This window comes from Periplaneta americana, chromosome 7, assembly GCF_040183065.1.
Source record: "Periplaneta americana isolate PAMFEO1 chromosome 7, P.americana_PAMFEO1_priV1, whole genome shotgun sequence".
Classification (NCBI taxonomy): Eukaryota; Metazoa; Arthropoda; class Insecta; order Blattodea; family Blattidae; genus Periplaneta; species Periplaneta americana.
Genome location: NC_091123.1, coordinates 142217879 through 142242259, shown reverse-complemented (window position 1 = coordinate 142242259; position 24381 = coordinate 142217879). Strand labels below are relative to the sequence as shown.

The following is a 24381-nucleotide window of genomic DNA, read 5'->3' as shown; positions in this document are numbered from 1 at the left end:
ATAATATAACATATATCAACCAAAAATTGTGGTTTAGCCGAGTATAGCAATGAAGCTAAATTGAAAAACACATGGAGTTAACAGCTCGTTAATTTTATAGAGCACTTTAAAATGCTACAATTGTAAGAAGTTATTGTAGTTACATAAGGTACACAATTTTCTCCTGTAAAATTTATTATCTCTATGTAAATGTTTATGTTTAGTTTTTATATATGTGTATATTGTTATTGTACGAAATGGAAATATAAAAATTGGAGATTTATCTTTCGAAAAGGTGGAAAAATTCAAATATCTTGGAGCAATAGTAACAAATATAAATGACACTCAGGAGGAAATTAAACTCAGAATAAATATGGGAAATGCCTGTTATTATTCGGTTGAGAAGCTTTTGTCATCTAGTCTGCTGTCAAAAAATGTGAAAGTTAGAATTTATAAAACAGTTATATTACCGGTTGTTCTATATGGTTGTGAAGCTTGGACTCTCACTTTGAGAGAGGAACAGAGATTAAGGGTGTTTGAGAATAAGGTTCTTAGGAAAATATTTGGGGCTAAGAGGGATGAAGTTACAGGAGAATGGAGAAAGTTACACAACGCAGAGCAGCACGCATTGTATTCTTCACCTGACATAATTAGGAACATAAAATCCAGACGCTTGAGGTGGGCAGAACATGTAGCACGTATGGGCGAATCCAGAAATGCATATAGAGTGTTAGTTGGGAGGTTGGCGGGAAAAAGACCTTTGGGGAGTCCGAGACGTAGATGGGAAGATAATATTAAAATGAATTTGAGGGAGGTGGGATATGATGGTAGAGACTGGATTAATCTTGCTCAATGGCGGGCTTATGTGAGGGCGTCAATGAACCTCCGGGTTCCTTAAAAGCCAATAAGTAAGTAAGTATATGTGTATATTGTAACGGTGAAAATATTGTTAATCAAATATTTTTTTTTTTCATAAGTGTATATTATTTCTGGGAGTGTTTTTGTATATTCAAACGCATTATTAATTTGGTTATAACTTTTACATCACTTTTATAAAGGTAAAAAAAAGTTACATAACGGTTTTTTTAAATTAAAATACACAACCGTACTTCTAATTGAAGAGTCCACTACAAGAATGATGGATGCCATTTGGAATACATTTTGCAGGAAAAGCAATTGAAAGTTTGAAATGCTTAGCGCTCAAAGCTTAACTATGATTTTCCGTTCATTACTGGACAATGACTATCAGTGTTAATGCCATATAACTCTCTATGTACATTCTATATGTCTTAAGCTATGCACTGACAGTCTTGGTTCATTTTCGACAAGAAAGTGACATCCATCATTCTTGCAGTGGACTCTTCAATTGTATTTTGCAAGGTTGAATTTTGTGTTCAGTTTAATCTTATTCTTGGTCGCACAAGAAATTGCATCCTATCATCTTTGTTTGTCCTGTAACCTTCCACTTTTTATTCTAGGATATGACCTTTTCAGTTTTCCCGTTTTATTTTAATACTGAAGCAAATCTCAATGTGCTACATCCCTTTTTTCATATCATCTCTTCCTTTGTAATCTATGTAGACGTACTCCGTAGCTTATCAAAGAAAATTAATCACTTCGAATTCAAATTCCTTTCCTCGTTACTTTTAATTAGCACGCCCTGCTTGGATGCACGAGTATCCGATCTGCTGAGCTATATGTCTATATAGAACTAAGATTACCTATAATTAGTCAGCACTGAATTGGAACGTTTGGAGAAAATATTGCGAGTTATAAAATGAAGAAAAAACATAATCTATGTTACGGCAATCATTGCCGAAAATGACGATTATTTACAAATAACATTGCATCTCTGACAGGAAAATTAAAAATAGAACTATATACAGCAAAAAATGTAAAAAATCATAAGGATTAATAATGAGCAAATGTCATGAAATATCTCAAATGTTTATGTTAATAATTGAAAATTACATTTTTCTGAGATGAAGAATATGTAGGCCTAACTACAATGCATATGTTACAGTCAGAACGCGAAATCCGTCAAAACCCGAAGTTTCTAGGTAATTCTAGTTCTGACAAAATTCTTTAGAAAATTCTAGTTTTCACTTACGTAATTCCGTTACTACATCTATAAATAACTGTGGCTCTTTAGGAAATTCTAGTTTTGATTTTTTTTTATTTTAGTAGGCTATTTTACGACGCTTTATCAACATGTTAGGTTATTTAGCGTCTGAGGCTTTTTCCCCTCAATCCAATATGAGCAAATGCTGGGTAACTTTCGGTGTTGGACCGCGGACTCATTTCACCGGCATTATCACCTTCATCTTATTCCGACACTAAAGAACCTAAGATGTTGATAAAGCGTCGTAAAATAACCCACTAAAATAAAAAATAAACCCATTACTCTACAGTCTATACTCTATATCAGTAGTTCCCAAACTTTTTGACTGACGACACACTTTACCGAACGTCCACGATATCGCGACACACTTATTTGTTTCTTATTAGTAATAATACTAATATAATATAACAACCAGTCACAATGACTTTGAAAACGGCAGTTCTAAATGTCTCTTTAGTTTATTAGACGCCATCGACTGATTTGACAAAACATTTCCGCATATAAGACACTAGGGATTTTGTTTATATTCATCTCCACGCTACGTAAAACCATATTGCAAGTATTCATTGCTATATTTACGAAACACGTACATTTTTGTGAACTCTGAAGGAATTTTCGCTCATATTTGGTTTTGAATTGCTGTGATCTAACCCAGAACAAGATTCAGATTGTCTTTTACGAATTCAAAATTTGTCCATGATAAAATCTAAATAGTGCGACTATTTGATCAAAAGTGCTTTATCACCCGCTCACACGTACTTATATACTGAAACTGACCAATATGTTCTGATGATTCTAAACTCTGTTTATTAAATAATAATAGTATGAGTACAAAAATTATGGCGTTCTAAGGTAAACAGCCAGATAGGAGTAAAATTTGCATTGGAACCCATACGTTAGAACAGGTAAACTCATTTCAATATTTAGGTTATAATTTTACATATTTACCTGTTACTGATATATCTGAAAATATTCAACATTTTAATGGAGCCTTAAGAACCATCAACCAGGTTTTCACAATCACGAAAACCCAAAACCATACCAGGTTAAAAGCATATAAAGTTCTAGCAAGACCTGCCCTCATATATGGTAGTGAGGCCTGGACTGTCCGAAACTCAGATGTTCAACGCCTAACAACTGCGGAAATGAGATTTCTAAGGACTGCCGGCTACAGCTTGCTTGACCACAAAAGGAATGAACTAATTACAAAAGAATTGAAAATTACACCTATTTATGAACATCTCAACCACTATAGACAAAAATGGCTTAACCCTGTTAATAGAATGGACCGTTCCAGACTCCCAAGACAAATTCTCCGCTGTATACTACATGGAAGACGATCTTTGGGACGCCCCCTGAAAAGATGGACGGAGACCGTAACAGGCCACTAGGCCTAATACCTGCAAGGACGACGACAACGATGATGATGATGATGATGATAGTATGACTGCGCACGAAAGTGCATTGGTTTTGAATTGTTACGGTTCTTACTGTATTCTGTCACTGTTTTGGTTCTCTTTTTTGCAACGCTGTATATGGTAGCGTTCACAATTTTTCCCCACACAGAGAGCACACGGAATCATTGTTCACTTCGTGGAAATGTATTGTCGCACACAGTTTATAGTGATACCCATTAAGTTACTCTGTTTATTACTAAGTGGGAAGAGTAAACGAATTACTAAGCATTGTTGCAGGTGCTAACTTTCATTCGAATTATCGCCAGGCAGAAAAATTGAACTGAATATTGTTGCAGGTCTTCACATTTCATTGGTAGTCTGTCTCAAAATAAAATCTACCATATCAAAGACTTCGTTGTAAATAAAAAAATGAGTTGTAAAGAGAGTTTCTGGATGATATGATATGATATGATATGATATGATATGATATGATATGATATGATATGATATGATATGATATGATATGATATGATATATGATATGATATATATTTCTTCACAGCACTTTTTTACATGTAATGGTGTACCTCACATTTCTGTATCCGGTGCCACCATTAACATATTATTACAATAACACTTTATTTGCAGTACACGTCTACACAAATACTCCCAATTACACTATGTACCTTTTTTGTTCCTTGGTCAATCTCCCCTACATTTCAATTGATATTCTGTATTTGTTCATTAATCCTAATATATCTAATATTGTATAGGCCTACTCCTTTCACACCCCCTTTTCCTCTAACTACTATTCACTAAAATCTCAATTTCAATTTTTCTCTATAAATTATCATATTGAATTATTTGTCATATTTGTTCTTTGACCTTATATTCATTTACTGTTCCAACGTTCAAATGTTAGTACTAATTTTATGCTGTCACTTGTTCACTTCTCTGAACCCTTTCTCACTATTTTCACTCATTCCTATTTGCGCTCACTTCCACTTTCTCAATATTCTGCTTACACCTAATCCATTGTCACTATTCTCACTTTCTATAAATACTTATATTTTATTCTGCACATCTGCTTATACACTTTCTCTCTCCCCTATACTTCTCGATCTTTTCCACTTTCACTTTACTTGCACTTTTTGATCACAACCCCAATTTTTTTTTTACACATATCAAATATCACTGCTAAATCCTCAACTGTCGCAAGTTCTGACCTTTCATTACTGTTCGTCTCTGCCTTATTTCTGTCTTTGTCTTTCTATTTATTTCTTCTTCTATTCCTCTTTTATTTTTCCCCCCACGCTTTCACTTTCACATACTAGATTTCCACTTACACTTGCACCCTTATTCTTTACATTATTTCCTTCCCTATCACTTCCCGACTCTTGGGTTCTCATTTTATCACCCCTCGCCTTTTTTCTAGCGCCCGTGTTGTTTGTTCCGTTATATTTCTGGATGGTATATAATTAATTTATTTTTCAATTCCAAAATTTCGCGACACACTCCAAGGGACTGCGCGACAGACCTGTTGGGAACCCCTGCTCTATACTTTCAACTTCAAAAAATATCTGGCGGCTAAACTAGGAAATATGTTTTGGATTTATAAACAGCAGTTGTCTTGGAAACTGAACCGCATTTATTATAGAACTAGCCGTACCCATGCGCTCCGCTGCACCTTTAGAAATAAATATAAAGTAATTACATAATTAAAATAGGACATTTGATCCAGGGAACATTCGTATTTGATAGAAGGATAAATCGTTTAATATGTTACTTAATTTAAATTGCATCCAAATCATTAAAATGCGATCATTTTGGTCCAGAGACACTCATTTGGTGCAATGACAATTCCTTTAACATGTTTCTTAATTTTATTACATGAAACCATAGTTTAATGAAGATTGACATCATTTAGATTTAATGTGTATATTTTATTTTACTTGTTATAGGTTTCCATTGAATTATGTAATAACTTAATTTTAACCCTTGTTTTCTGCGTATTCAGTAAATGGCGCTTGGCCCACTATGGTCCTGAACCTTTCAAATAACTTAAATTATAGTATATAATATTACATATTATATTATATTATATTATATTATATTATATTATATTATATTATATTATATTATATCAGAAGTTACTGTAATAACATTATAGCATTATGTCCATCTAGAGAAACTACACTTTCCAATGGTGAAATAATAATTAATTATACAAATCGGTTAATTTAGCTTCCGATATTACTTCATACAAACACAGAAACATTCTCTGTAGGCTATCTTTCATAGCTTTCGATTGTTGCTGTCCAAGGCCCCTTATAGACGAAGTCATTTGTTTTTTAATTCATTACACGGCCTTAGATGGCAGTTATTTTAATTTTAAAACCCATTTATCTCATTAAATATCAGTCCTATCAAAATTATTCAAGGAATAAAACTTATCGAAAATTATTTTTAAAGAAACTTTTGTCATGTAACGTTTTTCACAAAAATCAATAATAAGCGAGATATTTCGATTTATTTAATTCAGGCCCCCTTATAACCCCCCTTTTAAATAATGTATTTTGAATGCCATATAACCTAAAATCTAAGTTACAACGAACTTAATTTATAGTCCAATTTTAATCGAAATCCGTTCAGCCATTATCGCGTGAAAAGGTAACAAACATACAGACAGACAGACAGACAGACATACAAACAAAAATTTCAAAAAAGCGATTTTCGGTTTCAGGGTGGTTAATTATATATGTTAGGACCAATTATTTTTGGAAAATCGAAAATTACCAGAAAAATTTCGGCTACAGATTTATTATTAGTATAGATAAAAGCCAATCTAGTTTATTGCTTCACTATCAGGTTTGTACTAGAAACATTAAGCAATTCTGAAATACAGGCGCAGGATTCTTTCACATGATACAAACATAACATATCAGCTTTACAATGGGCTGTTAGTGTATACAGTATGATTGACTCACCTCTCTCTGTCTTATCCTGCGTTGTTGCATCGATACGATATCTTCATTTATTCTTCCCTGCAGTTTCAGCATGTAGTCTCTGTCAGTCAGTCGGACGACGTTACTCCCCATCACCCTTTCGAGACGAGATCTCACGTGGGGGTGGTTGAACCTATGACAAAATGGCGATAGTTACAAGAACAAAGAAATAACAAGGTCTGGGAAATATTAATCTAGAGCAGTCATTTTCAATCGGTGTGTGTCGATGATAATGAAAATAGTAAAGATTGTCATAGTAAATGGAAGAATAAAAGTGAAAAGAGTGGTAAAAAACTGAGTCCACAAGAGTCAATATTCAGCGAATGTGGCAGAAGTCATCATTCAGTACACACATTCCCTTCTAAAACCTTCAAAAATCCCCCCCCCCCGGTTGAGAACCACTTGATTACACGACTCTTCACATACAGGGTTTGGTCTACAAGACATTTCACATATTGTCTATTGACACACTGTCATTCAGTATACAACGAATTCACTTACGCGTAGTCCTCATATGCACTTCTTTTGTGATTCATGATACAATAAATAAAATCAGATACTTCACAAATCATGTCACATTAATTTGTTTCCATTTCCGTGGTGATATATTTCATATAACACTATTGTTATATCTATTTGTTGCCGTTTCCGTGGTGATATAGTGCATTATGCAACGAGCCTATAATGGTAGTAATTAAGACGCGAGTATTGTTTGTTTATGAAACGAGCGCAAGTATTCATGTTATTGTTATCTAAGTTAGGAGCGGAACTGACCTTCTAAATTGTGCGCAGACGCGAAAGTATTGATTTTTTCCGAGGCCGAATGTCATTGACCTTGATAGAGAAAAAGATGAACATTAGTCTGATATAACCTGGAAATTGATTTAGAATTGAAAAACGAGATGACAAATGGAATTTATTTGAATATTATTTACAATTAACGCTAATTATTATAGTAACAGAACATAACCTTCTGCGACAGTATTGGATTTCCAGCCTCCGTGACGTTTCGCTAGTTGTCTTTCGATTGCATATCCGAGAATAATCGATACTTGCGGTTTTATAATGCTACAATGGTGATTTCTCATTGGATGAACAACTGAACTGTAGGCCTAATGAATAGGTGTACTTTAATGAGGTGCATTAAAGGACTACTACCAGGTGTATAATTACTACATTTCGGCATGGTCGAGCATAAAATATTTTTTGGTTGGAAAAATTGACTAATACTGTTTTTATGATGGAAGGAGAATTTATTGAAACTTCACGGAATCCAACCTCTGTCGTCCACGTCGCAAAGGATTGCTTGTTGGGGTGAAGTACGGTGGAGACTTCGTGTGCTCCAGGCCGCTACGATAGCCGTGAAGGCCAAACAAGAACCTCAAAACCGGCAGAAGAAGCTCTGGTCTGGTCCTCCAAGCAGGGGGTTAGGCAAAGGATTGGAACCCCTTTAATGTAAAATAACTCTCGCTACGTTTCCCCAGAATAATAATAATGAAGCCGGACGGAAATTTAGGCAACGAAAATTGCTATGAAAATGGTCTATGAAGTTTGGAACGTGGAACACTCAGAGTTTAATTGGGAAGTAAGATGAAGTGTTAAAGGAAATTAGCAATAGAAATTTTGATCTAGTTGTTCTCACAGAAACGAAAAAGAAAGGATCTGGATATGAGATTCGTGGTGGATATGTTCGTATATGGAGTGGTATAGATAAAGCAACGAGGGCAAAGACAGGAGTCTCCATTCTGATAAAAAAGAAATGGAAAAGTTGTATTAAAAGTTGGGAAGAAATAAATGAGCGAATGATAAAAGTCATCTTACACATGTTCGGAGTTGATATTAGCGCTGCTTATGATTAGGTTTTTCTCCGGAGCAGTTGTTTGCACGCTTTCATTCAGAGTCCTCCGGTTACCTCCGATTGATGCACCGCAGGTTGTACAAGTGCTGTGGCGCAGACATACACTTTCCGCTGACATTCCTTCAATCGGATCAGGTAGTGATTCCAGTCCGCTAACGTCAGCGTATCTTTTAAAATAATTGTATAATTTTTTGTTGTTTATTCTCCCTTCTATGTTTATTTGTCTCTCTTTCTTTCTTCGGCTCTTTTTTTTTTCTTGTTTTGCTTGAAGTGCTACGTTAGCTGACAAATTTTTTTCTAGTTTTTAAATTCATAGAATCTGTGAAAATACGTATTAGTTTTATGTCATTGATCAAATTAGTAACATATCTAACTGGAAAACTAACGCAGAAGTAAAGCTTTTCAGAAGCTAATGGAAACATTATTTTATACTGTAGCTCTCCTGGAAACACTCGTTTATTCGCAATCAGTTTTTGTCAATTATTATTCTAATCGGTTTAGTTTAACGTAAAATATATTAAGAGAATTTCAGAATAGAACAAAAGAAACATGTGCTATCAATGAGTTAAAGTTTACTGCCCAAAATAATTTATTCAGATTCTTCATGGGACAGGATTGTGATCATTGCGTTAAAGGATTATTTGAAGTGCCTCTTCTAAAACGCGCCACTCTTTCCCTGTAATAAAAATACAAGCGGATATCAACTTAAGGATAACTGTAATTATATTATTATTATTATTATTATTATTATTATTATTATTATTATTATTATAACAGTAAAATATAACTCAGGTTATCTGAACAGAGAAATATAACTCAAGTTGTCTTTTAAATATTTCATATTTTTTAATTGCTTCGAAGGTTACGTTTTAGAGAAATTTGAAGACTTTTTTTCTATACTGTGAGCCTTTGGGAACAATAGCACTAAAACAATTAAAAAAATAATATAAAATGTTTTGCGTAATTGTTTATGTCGGCGCTTTCATCAAGTTCGCGATTGTGCGATCGCTTCAAATGATCTAACAAATCGTCCCTCCTCTGGCAAACTAGCGAAAGTGACAAATTAGCGACCCTGTACTTAAGGTCTATATTGTAATATTAAATAGCACAATATAGACCTTAAGTACAGGGTCGCTTATTTGTCACTTTCGCTAGTTTGCCAGAGGAGGGACGAAATCCGAAGTTCCACCACCTTAGAGTAAATTCGCCCACAAAGTTTACAGCGTACGACTTTATTATTATCTTCTATGCGACGGATATCCGATTTGGTGCCATTTTATTCCACTCACAACTACCGTCAGTCCGTACGCGTCGGTCGTCCTTGAGCTAACTGTCGCTTCGTTCCGAACCACCGCATCCCTCAGTATATCCCCTGTTCTACCTACGGTAGTACCGGAGATCACCGGTTGAAAGCTTTATTCGTAATCTCCGATTCCTCCGCGGTAGTAATCACGCCAATGAGCAGCACTGGTTGATATGTAGATTATAGGCACTTATGCTCCTACTGATAATGCAGCATCACATATTAAAGATGAATATTTTGAACAACTGAATGAGCTAATGGAAACTTGTAGAGATAACCAAGAGCTTTTTGTCTTGAGAGATTTGAATAGTAGGGTTGGAAGGAGATTTCGAGATCATACAGTAAGATCCTTTGGTGAGGAAGTAGAAAATTATAATGGTAAAAGACTTATAGCTGTATGTGAAATGTAGAAATGCCAATTGATGAATCCGTAATTCCAGCATAAATTTACGTGGATACAGCCTACAAGAAATTTGAAATACCATAATTGATCATCTTATTATGAGGCGTAGAAAACGTATTATGAAGGATGTAAGAGTATTAAGAAGTGCAGAATGCAGCAATGATCATTACTTGCTTTGTGCTCAAGTAATAGTTCCAGAACAGTCTCAGAAAAAATTGGATGTTGGAGCAGAAGCAACCGTCTTAGAACAACCGAAATGTATGACAAGTCTCCTTCAAGATGAAAGCATTAGAGGACTCTATCAGAAGAGAATAGATTCAAAATTAGATGTGAAAGAAAATTATAATGCTCAGGAAATTTATGATCATATTACAAAAGTTGTGCACGATGCTGCAAAAGAAGCTCTAGGTTTTGAGAAGAAGGTTTTTGGATATAAATGTGAATGGATGACTGGAGAGGCAGCTGAAATTATTATTGAAAAGAAAGAAGCCTACAACTGTTGGCTTAGAAGAGGAAAAGTAGAAGATCGAGAACAATATCAAAGTATTAAGAGATAGGCAAAGCAAATTGTTAGAAAGAGTAAGGAAGAAAGTTGGAATAGAGTTTGTTCAGAAGTTGGCCATTCACTTGGCTTCAATCGATCAGCACAAGCTTGGAGGACCATATGAAAAATGGAACATCAAGTAATAAAATAAATCCAGTGATTTTATTACCAATGACTTCATGGCTGAAATATTTTAAAAGTATTTTAATTGAAGATAGAGATGAATTTTTAGAAGAAAATGTAGGTAATTATTAAAGCGCGGACCTCGTTGCCTTTTCATTGCCTGCTGCCGCGATACAAGTTGTCTGCACAAGGGCTACACCGAGACTCTGACGTCACGTCCACATCACTCACGATGGGTACGGACGCGGCGTCTCGACTCATTCTGAATACGTACAGCAGTCGTGTCGAGCAAGTATAGACCGTGCAGAGTTGTAAACAAAAGTGCCAATAATGGCAGACGTAAAGAAACAGAAGTTGTTACAATATGTGGAGGAATTTGGCCGTAATTATTTCACTATACAAGGAGTAAATACATTTTGTAAAGTATGCCATATACAGTTTAAAGGGCACGGAAAATTTTCCATCGAGAAGCACTGTAAGTCCAAACAACATAAAAAAGTATAACGCTGTTTTATTTGCATATTAATAATACAATAAATTGGAAAAATCATATCAAAGAAATAACCCCCAAACTTAGCTCAGCATGCTTCGCAATTAGGTCGTTACAACAATTTCTAAACAGCAGTATATTAAAGACAATATATTTTGCCTATTTTCATTCCATTATGTCCTACGGAATAATATTTTGGGGAAATTCTGCAGATAGTAAAAATAGATTCTTATTACAAAAAAGAACCATTAGAATAATAGTTGGAGCAAAGGCTAGAGAATCATGTAGATTATTTTAAAAAAATTAGAGATTCTAACCTTAATAAATCAATACATACACTTTACAATAAATTTCCTCTTATGTAATAAAGAAAATTTTCCACCTAACTCAGCCATACATAGTATAAATACCCGCAGATGGAATGATTTTCATACGCCATCATCAAATTTATCATGCTTTCAAAGGGGAGTACGTTACATGGCGATAACAATTTTCAATAGTCTTCCTGAAGACATTAAGAATCATAGCAAAAACCCTGCATTATTTAAGGTAAAACTAAAAAAATACTTAATATCTCACACCTTCTATTCTGTAGATGAATTCTTGACATTTCACAATACTGTGTAAATATTATAATACTATTAAATGGTAAACATATTACATTGTATAAAATATTATTGTTATTAAGGTATTAATTCTGTACATATTTCATATTTGCATTACATATGTATTGCATTTTATTGTTAAACGTAAGAATTGGACATGTTCTTTATTCTGTGCTATAAAGCAAATGTAAGAATATTATGGAACGAATAAATCCATCCATCCATCCGCCCACCCACCCACCCACCCACCCACCCATCCATCCATCCATCCATCCATCCATCCATCCATCCATCCATCCATCCATCCATCCATCCATCCATCTATCTATCTATCTATCTATCTATCTATCTATCTATCTATCTATCTATCTATCTATCTATCTATCTATCTATCTATCTATCTATCTATCTATCTATCTATCTATCTATCTATCTATCTATCTATCTATCTATCTATCTATCTATCTATCTATGATACACCATCGAGTGCAAATTCATATAAGCCTACTCAAGAGAGTTTTATAACGACCTCTGCAATATGATGGTATGTAGGAATATTCCGTTACACAAGTTACAAAATACTACTTTCAAATAATTTCAGCAGAAATACACTGGGCGAAACGTTCCATGCGAGTCAACTCTACGCAAAACATATTTATCCCCGTGCTATGATCATGTCATCAACAGTATTAGGAAATCTGTCGCAAATAATAAAATATGAGTTTCGAGAGATGAAACGGTAGATGTGGAAGGAAGGTCTATTGGCAATGTTATTGTTGGAATATTATCTCCGGACAAACCTTCACAAATATACTTCTCAACAGCCGAGGTGTTTACTGCAGTAAACAGTTCCACAATTGATACCCTCTTTGAGTATGCAGCGATGTATGCAATGGGGGTGGGGGAAAGTAACTGGCCACACCACCCCATTATCTCCTTGCTTATTTGCCTCATAAATGATGCTTTATTGGTATCACTTGTGAGGTTCCAACCAGTCTGACGAAATATACGTTGCAGAATTCTCACATGGCAGAAACTTTTTCTTAATATCTCAATGAATTAACCATACACCAAAAGATATTTAACAAAATATTATACAGGGACTGCATTTTAGTTTTACTAACATTTCTAATATTAACCTGGCTAAACCTTTGGATTAACGGTTGAGAACCGGAAACACTGTTTGCTACCCCCTTCCACGACCGGAGTTTGATGATACTGGCGTAAAATACAAATAAATCACTTTACTAGGTATAGGAGGGAAGAAAAGTTGTCCATCCATTTACGTAAAGTAGGAAATATCGGGATTTTGAGTTTGATAATTCTCATTATGTTTTTGTTTAATCAAAATACAGTACTGTATTAACAATGAGTGTTTTTACTCACGAACTGAGCTGTCCATTCGGACGAATTCATTATGCTGTGTATATTATACTGTCTAAAGCACATTAGCGTACAATATAGAGAGTGAAGGTAAATTGAAAAATAACATTATATAGATATTTAAACATATTTTTGAAAATGGTGGCCGTTCATTTCGATACAGGCTTCAGTTCTTTTGTGCACATTATCGCACTATAGACTATTGTACCTAATTCCAATTACCAGTTTCGTCCTGCGTACTAATAACTCATGTTGAAATAATTCTGTACCTACTCTATAAAAGAGTAGGCCTACCTTACGTACCGTAAATTCTATTTTCACTTCTGCCCGATCCAAAAAGATAAAATTACTCACACATGCTAGCTACTGTCCATCCAAATAGTTACGTCACAGCCTCGTAGAAAGAGAAGAAATCACGTGACAATTAATTCGTTAACAATTCTCTTTTGTTTAAGTTATTTTAAACAGTTGTATAATATTACATAGACGTCCAGTTGCTAACAGAAATTAATGTTTTCAGAAAAGAACTATGGCAGCCCAGCCACTAGCCTTTACAGAGGGGCGAGCAGAAGCAGGTGGGGGAAACCGGTATGCGACTTAGGTAAACGGACGACAGTACCTTTGCGAGAATATGATTCAATATTGAAAGTGAACATATTTCTGGAACTTACTGTACTCACTAACTCAGTACTGTTTGTGTTTACTATGACCGTAAGGCGATTTTGACTGTATACGCTTTGTTCTGCGTGGAGAACGGTTGGGAGTTTACTAGTAGGGGGGGGGGGTAGGAGTGAAGTACATTAAAAAATCAGGTACAATAAAAATTGAAGTAAAAATAAAATGATGTCCTTGTATTATATTAGTAAAGTAAGCTAAATTAAGGTAATGGGCTATTACCCGATTTATAGAGGGAATCCTCTTTTGTCTAATGCTCAATAATTCAACAAAAATCCTTTTGATAATTACTCTAATAAGATGCATGTTAATTTCAATTGACATGGGAAGAAACGTAAACAATTTAATTAACAAAAAATAAGAATTTTTGTAAATTCTGTAGGACAAAAAATTTATCTTTACGTAGAAAAATTAAGAATTGAAATGCTAGTATCTCTATTTATACACCAAATATACAACAGGTTTAAGTTACTTCACCTGACAAGCTTCTAAGACTGTCCGGTAAAACCGCAGTAAAGGAGATTTTAACCACAGCAGCCGTAACGGTCAGAACATTTCAAGTATCGTGACGGAGTCGTACTGAGAAATATGTAAATCAAAGCGTCGAATAGCTGGCGTGCAGCCAACCTAAAGTTGCCCGCGAAATCTCATGAGAAACAAGGAACTGAAATTGAACGGACGAGTCCTTGAGGACTTTGCATGTTTCTACACGCAACCCTTAAGTAAGGGGCTGAAACTTCATTAGAAATCAACTCGTACATCCAAATTGAACCATTGATTTCTCAAGAATTTGAAGTAAAAGTTCACATTTAGTTTTTATTCACTCTTGTAAGTTAACAAAAGTGTATTACAATGATCACAATCACAGTCCGGGTTCGAGTCCTGGTCAGACCAGGGACAATAGAGTTTGAAAGGCCGGAGTGCTTCCGTTCCAGAAATTCAGTTCAATACATTGCACTGAATTATTAGTTTCTCTGATATATCTATTTTTAAATACGTTTTTTTAAGTGACAGGATATTTAAGAAAATCCCTATGGCTACATCTTACATCTCTATAGAAATTAGGATAATAATGTGATAATAGCGTTAGGATTTAATGAATGCAATTTCCTTTAAGACTTAATTGTGTATTTAATAAACGAATTAAAGTAAGCTATGAATAATAGTCTGTTTCCTTCTTTCTACTACGATGCAACAATCTTCATCAAACCACGGTTTCTTTTTCTTAGTTTCATAATATCCTATGCTCTGCTCAGCTGCAATTTCGATACTATCTCTGATATTTTCCCACACGCTATTAACATCTATGCGGATGACGTGAATATATTAGGAGAAAACCCTCAAACGATTAGGGAAAACACGGAAATTTTAGTTGAAGCAAGTAAAGCGATCGGTTTGGAAGTAAATCCCGAAAAGACTAAGTATATGATTATGTCTCGTGATCAGAATATTGTACGAAATGGAACTATAAAAATTGGAGATTTATCCTTCGAAGAGGTGGAAAAATTCAAATATCTTAGAGCAACAGTAACAAATGTAAATGACACTCGGGAGGAAATTAAACGCAGAATAAATATAGGAAATGCCAGTTATTATTCGGTTGAGAAGCTTTTGTCATCTAGTCTGCTGTCAAAAAATCTAAAAGTTAGAATTTATGAAACAGTTATATTACCGGTTGTTCTGTATGGTTGTGAAACTTGGACTCTCACTCTGAGAGAGGAACAGAGGTTAAGGGTGTTTGAGAATAAGGTGCTTAGGAAAATATTTGGGACTAAGCGGGATGAAGTTACAGGAGAATGGAGAAAGTTACATAACGCAGAACTGCACGCATTGTATTCATCACCTGACATAATTAGGAACATTAAATCCAGACGTTTGAGATGGGCAGGACATGTAGCACGTATGGGCGAATCCAGAAATGCATATAGAGTGTTAGTTGGAAGACCGGAGGGAAAAAGACCTTTAGGGAGGCCGAGACGTAGATGGGAGGATAATATTGAAATGGATTTGAGGGAGGTGGGATATGATGATAGAGACTGGATTAATCTTGCACAGGATAGGGACCGATGGCGGGCTTATGTGAGGGCGGCAATGAACCTTCGGGTTCCTTAAAAGCCATTTGTAAGTAAGTAAGTAAGTATGAATAACAGTCAGTCCTCCAATAATATAATGCAGTCAAACAGGAGGATGTACTATTAGGAGGACAGTAAAAATCTGTTTTAGCCACCGATAACTAACAATTAAAATATTCTATATTGTATATAAGCATTATTGTTATTTATCTATTTGTAGGCCTATGAGTAATTCCAAACTTGCATTACTTTCCTATATAGTTCCGCATAGACCAGTGATGTCAAAGCAAGCGCATTTTTCTGACCTTGACGTCGTGCGCGGGCATCAAGCGCAACTTACGGAAGGAGGAATAAGCAGCCTATTTGGATTAAGAAAACAGTGGTGCACAAATTTCAAACGGAACGTGAAATTTTATGTCGTTATCTTTATATGGCTCCTTTCTATTTGATATTATCTATATTGTCTGCAAAATAAAAGTATTTACACCAACTTCTTGATATTGCAGTTGTGTTTTAAACGTTAATAACATAATAAAGAGTTAAGAATGAATATTCGCATAAATTCCATAGTACCTAAAACTATACTATACTAAGCGAATGAAACATATCATTCATAATGAAAGTGATATCCCACAAAAAGAGACTGAGTATGCCATGATAAGTTGGAATTGATCTTGGTGGTATCTTTACTCTTATAAAAATAATCAATGAACTAATCAAAACAATATTATAGTACAAAGCAAAGTTACCTAGGTATTGTATATGTTTTAAATGTAACTAATATTATATAACAAAACTCTTATCGCATTATGCTTTTAAGGTGATATTGGTGAGCAACTTCCAATCATCAGAGTATTAAATTATTTTCTCGAAACCTGCTGAAGCTATAAAGCTGACATTTTTATAACACATGGCACATATCTTTTGCTTATGATGTAACAGTAGTTGCTTTGTTAATTCATTGTCTTACAAGCATCAATTTTCCATGCGAATATTTTCAAATTTGTAATACACTATCTTCAATAATACGTATTTACGGTATATTAGATTTACGAAACACATTGATTCAGTACATGTAAGGCTAACTACTAAATAAATAGGCCTATATCTGAAAATTTCACTTTTCTATAAAAAATTGAAAACATATTCCTTTTGAATAAACAATCAAACTTGTGAAAAATGAGCATTAAAATTAAAACTTACAAACTTACATTCTTATAATACACTTATACTTCTCAGACATATTAAAAAAATTAACATGGACACAGTTTTAATAAGTTCTCTTCCCTTTATCCATTGAATCAGTGCTGGCCATCCCTGTATATAGCTCGACCAAGCGGCATATACAGGGACATCATTTTATTTTTACTAATATTTTTAATATTAACCTGGTTATATCTTTAGATTAAGTTCTAGAACCGGAAACACCGCTTGCTCCCCATTCCAAGACTGGAGTTCGATGATACTGGCGTAAAATACAAATCACTTCAGTAGGTAGGCCTATAGGAGGGAAGAAAAGTAGTTCGTCCATTTACGTAAACTAGGAAATATCGCAATTTTGAGTTTGATAATTTTCATTAGGTTTTTGTTTAACCAAAATACAGTACTGTATTAACACTTAGTGTTTTACTCACGAATTGAGCTATCCATTCGGACGTATTAATTATGCAGTGTATATTGTACTGTTGCAGCACATCAGCGTACAATATAGAGAATGAAGTTAAATTAAAAAATAATCATAATATGGATATTTAAACATATTTTTGAAAATGGTGGCCGTTCATTTCGATACACGCTTCAGTTGTTTTGTGCATATTATCGCACTATAGACTATTGTACCTAATTCCAATTACCAGTTTCGTCCTTCGTACTAGTAACTCATGTTGAAATAATTCTGTACCTACTCTATAAAAGAGTACCTTACGTACTGTAAATTTAATCTTCACTTCTGCCCAATCCGAAAAGATAAAATTACTCAGAAATGCTATCTACTGTCCGTCCAAGTGGTTATGTCGCAGGATTGTAGAAAGGAGGGAAATCACGTGACAGTTAATTACTTAACGAGGCCCTTTTATTTAAGTTATTATAAACAGTTGTATAATATTACGTATATGTCCAATTCCTAACAGAAATTAATGTTTTCAGAAAAGAGCTAAGACAACCCAGCTTTCACAGAGGGGAGAGCAGAAGCGGGTAGGGGAAATCGGGATGCAACGTAGGTAAACGGACAGTACCTGTGCAGAAATATGATTCAATATTCAAAGCTCTTTCGTCACTGGAAAACGCGAACATATTTCTGGAACGTAATATACTCATTAACTCAGTGCTGTTTACTATATGCGGCCTTGATTCTGTGTGGAGGACGGTTGAACTTCATTAATAGAAGGAGTGGGAATGAAGTACATTCAAAAACTCAGGTACAATAAAAACTGAAGTAAAAATAAAATGATGTCCCTGTACTACCTCAGTCGTTTGTCTCTTTCCTTTCAGCTGTAAAACGCTCAGGCTCTCCTGAGCTCTAAAGCGCGCGCTTGCTCCTATGGGCATGAATTGACATCACTGGCATAGACACTGCGCCGTGGGTTTAGTACAAAGTCAATGTTCACCTACTTAGATATAACACTCGGTGCAATCGGCAAGCATCACGTTTAGGTAGCGGGTAGAGTAAAAAAAAAAAAAATCGATCATACGGGACTGGGTACTTAAGTATAGTTAATTCATTATAAAAAGTGAATCTGATACAACGTGAAAACAAATTCATTTTATTTCTTAGAAAACAATTACATATCTGAAGAAAATATAATAATAATAATAATAATAATAATAATAATAATAATAATAATAATGATAATGAATATATGAGTAAATGAACGAATTAATAAATACATATGCATAAACTAATAAATAAGTAAAAAAAAAAGAAATAAAAAGGAGTGAGTGAGTGAGTGAGTGAGTGAGTGTGAGATTGAATGAGTGAAGGAAAGAAGGAATGAATGAATGACAGAATCAAAGAATTATGAACGAACGAATTAATGAGTAAAGGAGTAAATAAAGAAATCAATAAATGAAGGATTATAGTACATTATGCAACGAGCCTACTGTATAATGGTAGTAATTAAGACGCAAGTTTCATAATTTTCATACGAGCGTCTTAATTACCATTATAGGTATGTTTCATACGACTTTTTATGCTCGACCATATTTCTAACTTGAAAGTATTCAAAATTATGGTTATGTGCGAACTGACCTGAATTGTGAGATGTGCGCAGACGCGAAAGTGTTTATTTTTTTCCGAGGCCGAATTTCATTGATCTTGGCACAGAATAAGATTAACATTACTCTGGTATAACCTGAAAATTGATTTAGAATTGAAAAACGAGATGACAAATTGAATTTATATGAATATTATTTACAATTAACTCTAATTATTATAGTAACAGAACATAACCTTCTGCGACAGTATTGGATTTCCAGCCTCCGTGACTTTTCGCTAATTCTCTTTCGATTGCATATCCGAGAATAATCGATACTTGCGGTTTTATAACGGTATAAAGCTGACTTGTCATTGGCTGAACACCTGAAAGCTGACTTGTCATTGGCTGAACACCTGTACTTTAATGAGTAGGTGTACTTTAATGACATGCATTAAAGAACTGCTACCAGGAGTATAATTACTACATTTCGGCATGGTCGAACATAAAATAAATAAAGACATTTGTGCCGTTTTCAAAACGCCATTCCTCTTGCAACATGGCACTCAGTTGGACAATGGAAGTTGGCCTCATGTTTCGACGGCTACTGTGCAGTGGTATGCAGACAATAATGTTCACCGGTTGGACTGGCCTGCACAGAGTCCTGATGTCAATCCTATTGAGCACCTTTGGGAGAAATTGGTCTGGCGATGTCTTGGGAGATGCGGCCAACTTCCATTGGTCAACTGTGTGCCATGTTGCAAGAGGAATGGCTAACGCATTCCAGTGGATATCCTACACAAACTAGTGGAGAGCATGCCTGACAGGGTGGCTGCTGTTATAGCAACAAGAGGTGGCACCATGGGGTTCTAAAGGGGCAAGAAGAGTGCCAAATTACTTTTTGGTAGATAGTGTATTATGTTACTAACTTTATAATAATTCAGTGATTAGTTCCAATTGTGTCACCAACTCTCATTTATGCACGCTTATCAAACATGAACATGATAATATATTTATCAACAGCAATCTCACTAGAGGTTTTGATTTATCTAGAGAAAATCAAACCTCTAGTGGGAATTGATAATTACACGATTAGAAGAAAGTATATAAAGATTAGAAAAAATAAAGTACTCTAATACAATAATATACCTAGGTATTAATAATTGAGTTACTAAAATTCTATTTCACTAATGTTAGCTTCACAAAACGTTTGAACAGAATCGCCATTTTCAGTTGACTATCTATGCGGTAAATAAATGACGATCGCAAAGCATGTTTCATAGTACAGTAAAGAATTTGCAGTTTGAAATGTTGGCAAACAAAGAAAGAAATGCTAGAGAGGTGATAAAACAGAAGTATATAAACATTAGAAGAAATAAAGTACTCTAATACAATAACATAGGTATTATTATTAACTTACTAAAATTCTATTTCACTAATGTTAGCTTCACCAAAACGTTTGAACGGAGCCGCCATTTTCAGTTGACTATCTTTGCGGTAAACAAATGACGATCGCAAAGCAAGAGTTTGCATTTTGATATGTTGGCAAACAAAGAAACAAATGGTAGGGAGGTGATAAAAACAGATGAAAGTGTAGTACAATTATTTAGTCCTAACAGTCACCGGTGATGTGCGCCTGGGTCAGGCGAGTCCATTTAGTTACGCCAAGGGGTGTTTGGGTTATTCACTCGCTTGCCTTCGGAGCGATCGGATGTCACGCGTGCTGTATAGCATTATGTTGCCAGTACAATTAAGCTGTATTGCATTTCTTTACCGACCGCTTGCCCTTATCTCTACTCCGGAACTCTCCCCACTCCTCCTACTACTTCCCCTCTTTCGCGTCGCTGAGCTGTCAGGACTGAATAATCGGTCTGTATATAAACATTAAAAGAAAAAAAGTACTCTAATACAATAACACAGGTATTAATTGACTTACTAAAATTCTGTTTCACTAATGTTAGTTAAGATCCCTCCTCCTGTTAAACATCAGATATCAGATTGTGTTTATAGCGCACCAAGGGCTCTTTTCTGTGGTTCAAGTGGTAGTGTTTCCATCTGTAACTCAAGAAGTGGATCTGGATTTGATTTTCGACAAGAAAATGGAGATACCTCTTCCAGAAACCGAATGTATGTTCTCTGCCTTGTATCGTTTTACCAGTGACTTTCAGCCATGTATTACGTTAGATTACTTACACTAATTTTTCATAAAATTTTCGTAAAATAACCCACTAAAAAAACGTTTGAACGGAGCCGTCTTTTTCACTTACTGTCTATGTGGTAAACAAATGACGATCGCAAAGCATGTATTATAGTACTGTAAAGAATTTGCAGCTTGAAAAGTTGGCAAACAAAGAAACAAATGCTAGGGAAGTGATAAAAATAAACAAATGCTAAGGAAGTGATAAAATTGTAGCGATAAACAGCCATGATTGGTTGAAACACATCCTTTCGTACCATTTTATTGGTCAAAAGTATTATGACGTAGTAAAAGTGTAATAGTCTGTAAAATAAAACTTTCTTATATTTTCGTTTTTTTGTGATTTGTGAAAAATTCTGACGTGATGGGAGGTCAATTCCGAATTCAAAACAAAAAATCTGATAAGAATCAAGTATCAGATCTAGGCTAAATCAGCAGAAAAAGAGTTTCAAAACGCAAGACTGTTATGTTTCAATATGATGTAGCCTACCTACTGCTGAGTTACCTGCTGCAAAGCTGGTGAGAATCTGCTAATAAAAGCCCGTGGGAAGCAAAACACTGCTGACATTGAGCGTTGTTTTAAGCTACTGTGTCCTCGATCACAGCTGCACACGGTGACAGGTGTCGGCCCCGTTCTTATCGTGTAGCGAAGCCTTTTCTGCCTGCAGAAACTTTTTACCATTGAGAGTAAAACCACCAGGACGATGTTACACGTGCTTTCCAACTAATGACACTTCCAGCTATTACCTAATGTCACATGTCCACACACGCACAGAGCGATCACAGACTCATCAATAACATTCTACCCACTGTTCAGCAATATCCAATAAAAAGGTCAAACCAGCTTTAAAAAAAAGTTGTGTTATTTCAACGTTGGAAACGCAAAGCAATTTTCTGTTAGCTCATACATAAGTAATAGTTCAACTTGACCTTAGAGACACAAATAGGACTTGTGTTACCCAAAAAAAAAAAAAAAAAACTGCACTATGGCATGAACCATTCACTGTGGATACTTTTACGCCGCTGTTTTATTCCAGACAAATCCTTGACCGCGTAGTTCGGGCACGTGGTTCGTACTAGCTAAGAACTCTCTTACCCGTTTCTTTGATGCACTATGAAACGGTCTATCGATCCTTCTCCTCGCGGTGAGGGATATGTTGAAAAACATCATCATACCTTGTCGTAGCGCCCCCCTCCACTGTACGGTAGCCCCGAATAATGGGGGCGCACGCATCGTTTTGCGTAAGCTTCACACTTGAAAACTGAATCAATGACCGTTGGCACGCGATAACCATGCAAGTCTAAGGGAATGGAACTTCATCCTGCAGCAGTCCTAGACAAGTCAGCCTACTTGTGACGTACCTAAAGCGGGGTGAATACGATATATAGTATCGTGAAACCGATCAATTATGTTTTTTAAGGCTATGGATCGGTGAAAATAACGAAGAAACCATTATAAAATGGAAATTTTGTTTTTAACTCTAAAAAATAAAATAATATTTCAGTTTTCTAAATCTGTGCTTATTTTCGATCTATGACAATATAAAGCTCCTCAGGACGAATTTAAAGGGACCGACCCTTTAAACTGACACTCAGCTGTCATTCTGACAGACTTTATTCTTCATTCTAACTAATTTTACTTTTCATTCAGTTCATATTTCGCGCTGTTATGTAGGAGAAAAATGTGTGTGGTAGACCTGTATAGGAAGGAAGGATATCGATAGTATATATTACGTATACATGCTGTACTTAGATACTCGTTTTCTTGATTTTTCAATTTTCAACATTCTGTAACATTCAAAATGCTCTAGCTATCGGTGTGGTAGAGGGATGCCCTTGCTTTCGGGAAGTTCGGGGTTCGATCCCATTGGTCGGCAATCCTAACTGAGGTTTTTCATGGTTTCCTCAGTTATTTCCAGGCAAATGCCGGGATTGTACCTCTTGAAAGTCCGGCCATGGACGGCGATCCTTCCCTTAATCCTTTCATATGTGTGAATGGTCTGTAATGTCTTAAATGTTTGTGTTGTATCGGAGGTGGCCCTGGCATTGAGCTGATCCCTCATTCGGGATACATGTCCTTGTGTGGTCAAAAAAGTATGTATGTGATCCAATAGATTAATTCCTCTCCCGACAGGACGCGGCCTAAGGACCGTGTAGCGTGGGTCGTATAAATGAACCTAAAAGGGAGAGGCTAAACTAAGGTAGAGAAAGAAAGAAAGAAAGAAAGAAAGAAAGAAAGAAAGAAAGAAAGAAAGAAAGAAGGAAAGAAAATACTCTAATGAATGTACTTTCTCTCCAATATCAGTGACTTTTGTACTGAAGTCCACGAAAGCACGTGAAGTAAACTGACACATGTGTTTTCTTCTGCTATTGAAATTATTGAAATCAACATGTGTTCAGGATGTGATAAATTTTAAAACATTGAAAAATTAACAACTAAAAGTGTAAATATTCTTTTTCTCAAAAAGTAATTAGACAAATAAGAAAAGCATGTGTTACATTTTACATACATCTATTAGGAATAAATTAAATATAAATTTAAAGTAAAATTATATAAACTTTGAAAATTGGGACAATTATAATTCAGTACTAAAAACAAGAACACAAATTAATTATAAGTATACTTATTGGAATATCATAGTAAAAATGTATGTATTGCATGTCCACATTGTAACAAATATGTGGTAAAAGTTTCAGATTAATTGATGTACAAATGTAGAAGTTAGAAATTTCAAAGATCCATAGCCTTAAACAAAGAATGGTTCACAGATGTCGTTGTTAATTTGAAAGTATTGTTGATACGTTTGTAAGAAAAATAATTTGTCAGCAACAGTTAATATTTAAATCACGCGCAACTCCATGTGTTCAGTAGCTAGAAGAATTCCGAGGTGCGCTAAATTTTTGTGTTGGAAAGTTCTTGTAGAAAACTTGTACTGTATTTCACAATATATTTTGTTAACAGAGTAAGTAATATAATATTTAATTTCATAGGAGTCTCTTAAGGGTTAGTATAAATAAAATATTAGAGATAAAAT

The 24381-nt window shown here is 35.0% G+C and overlaps 1 protein-coding gene across 1 annotated transcript in view; it reads right to left on the bottom strand.

Moving 5' to 3' along the window:
• The window catches only part of LOC138703497 (uncharacterized), a 228257-nt gene that overhangs the window by 57178 nt on the left and 146698 nt on the right, over positions 1-24381 (bottom strand). The window contains exon 2 of the mRNA XM_069831398.1: positions 6485-6635. Coding sequence (XP_069687499.1) covers positions 6485-6635 — 151 coding nt within the window. The remainder of the gene's footprint in view (positions 1-6484; positions 6636-24381) is intronic.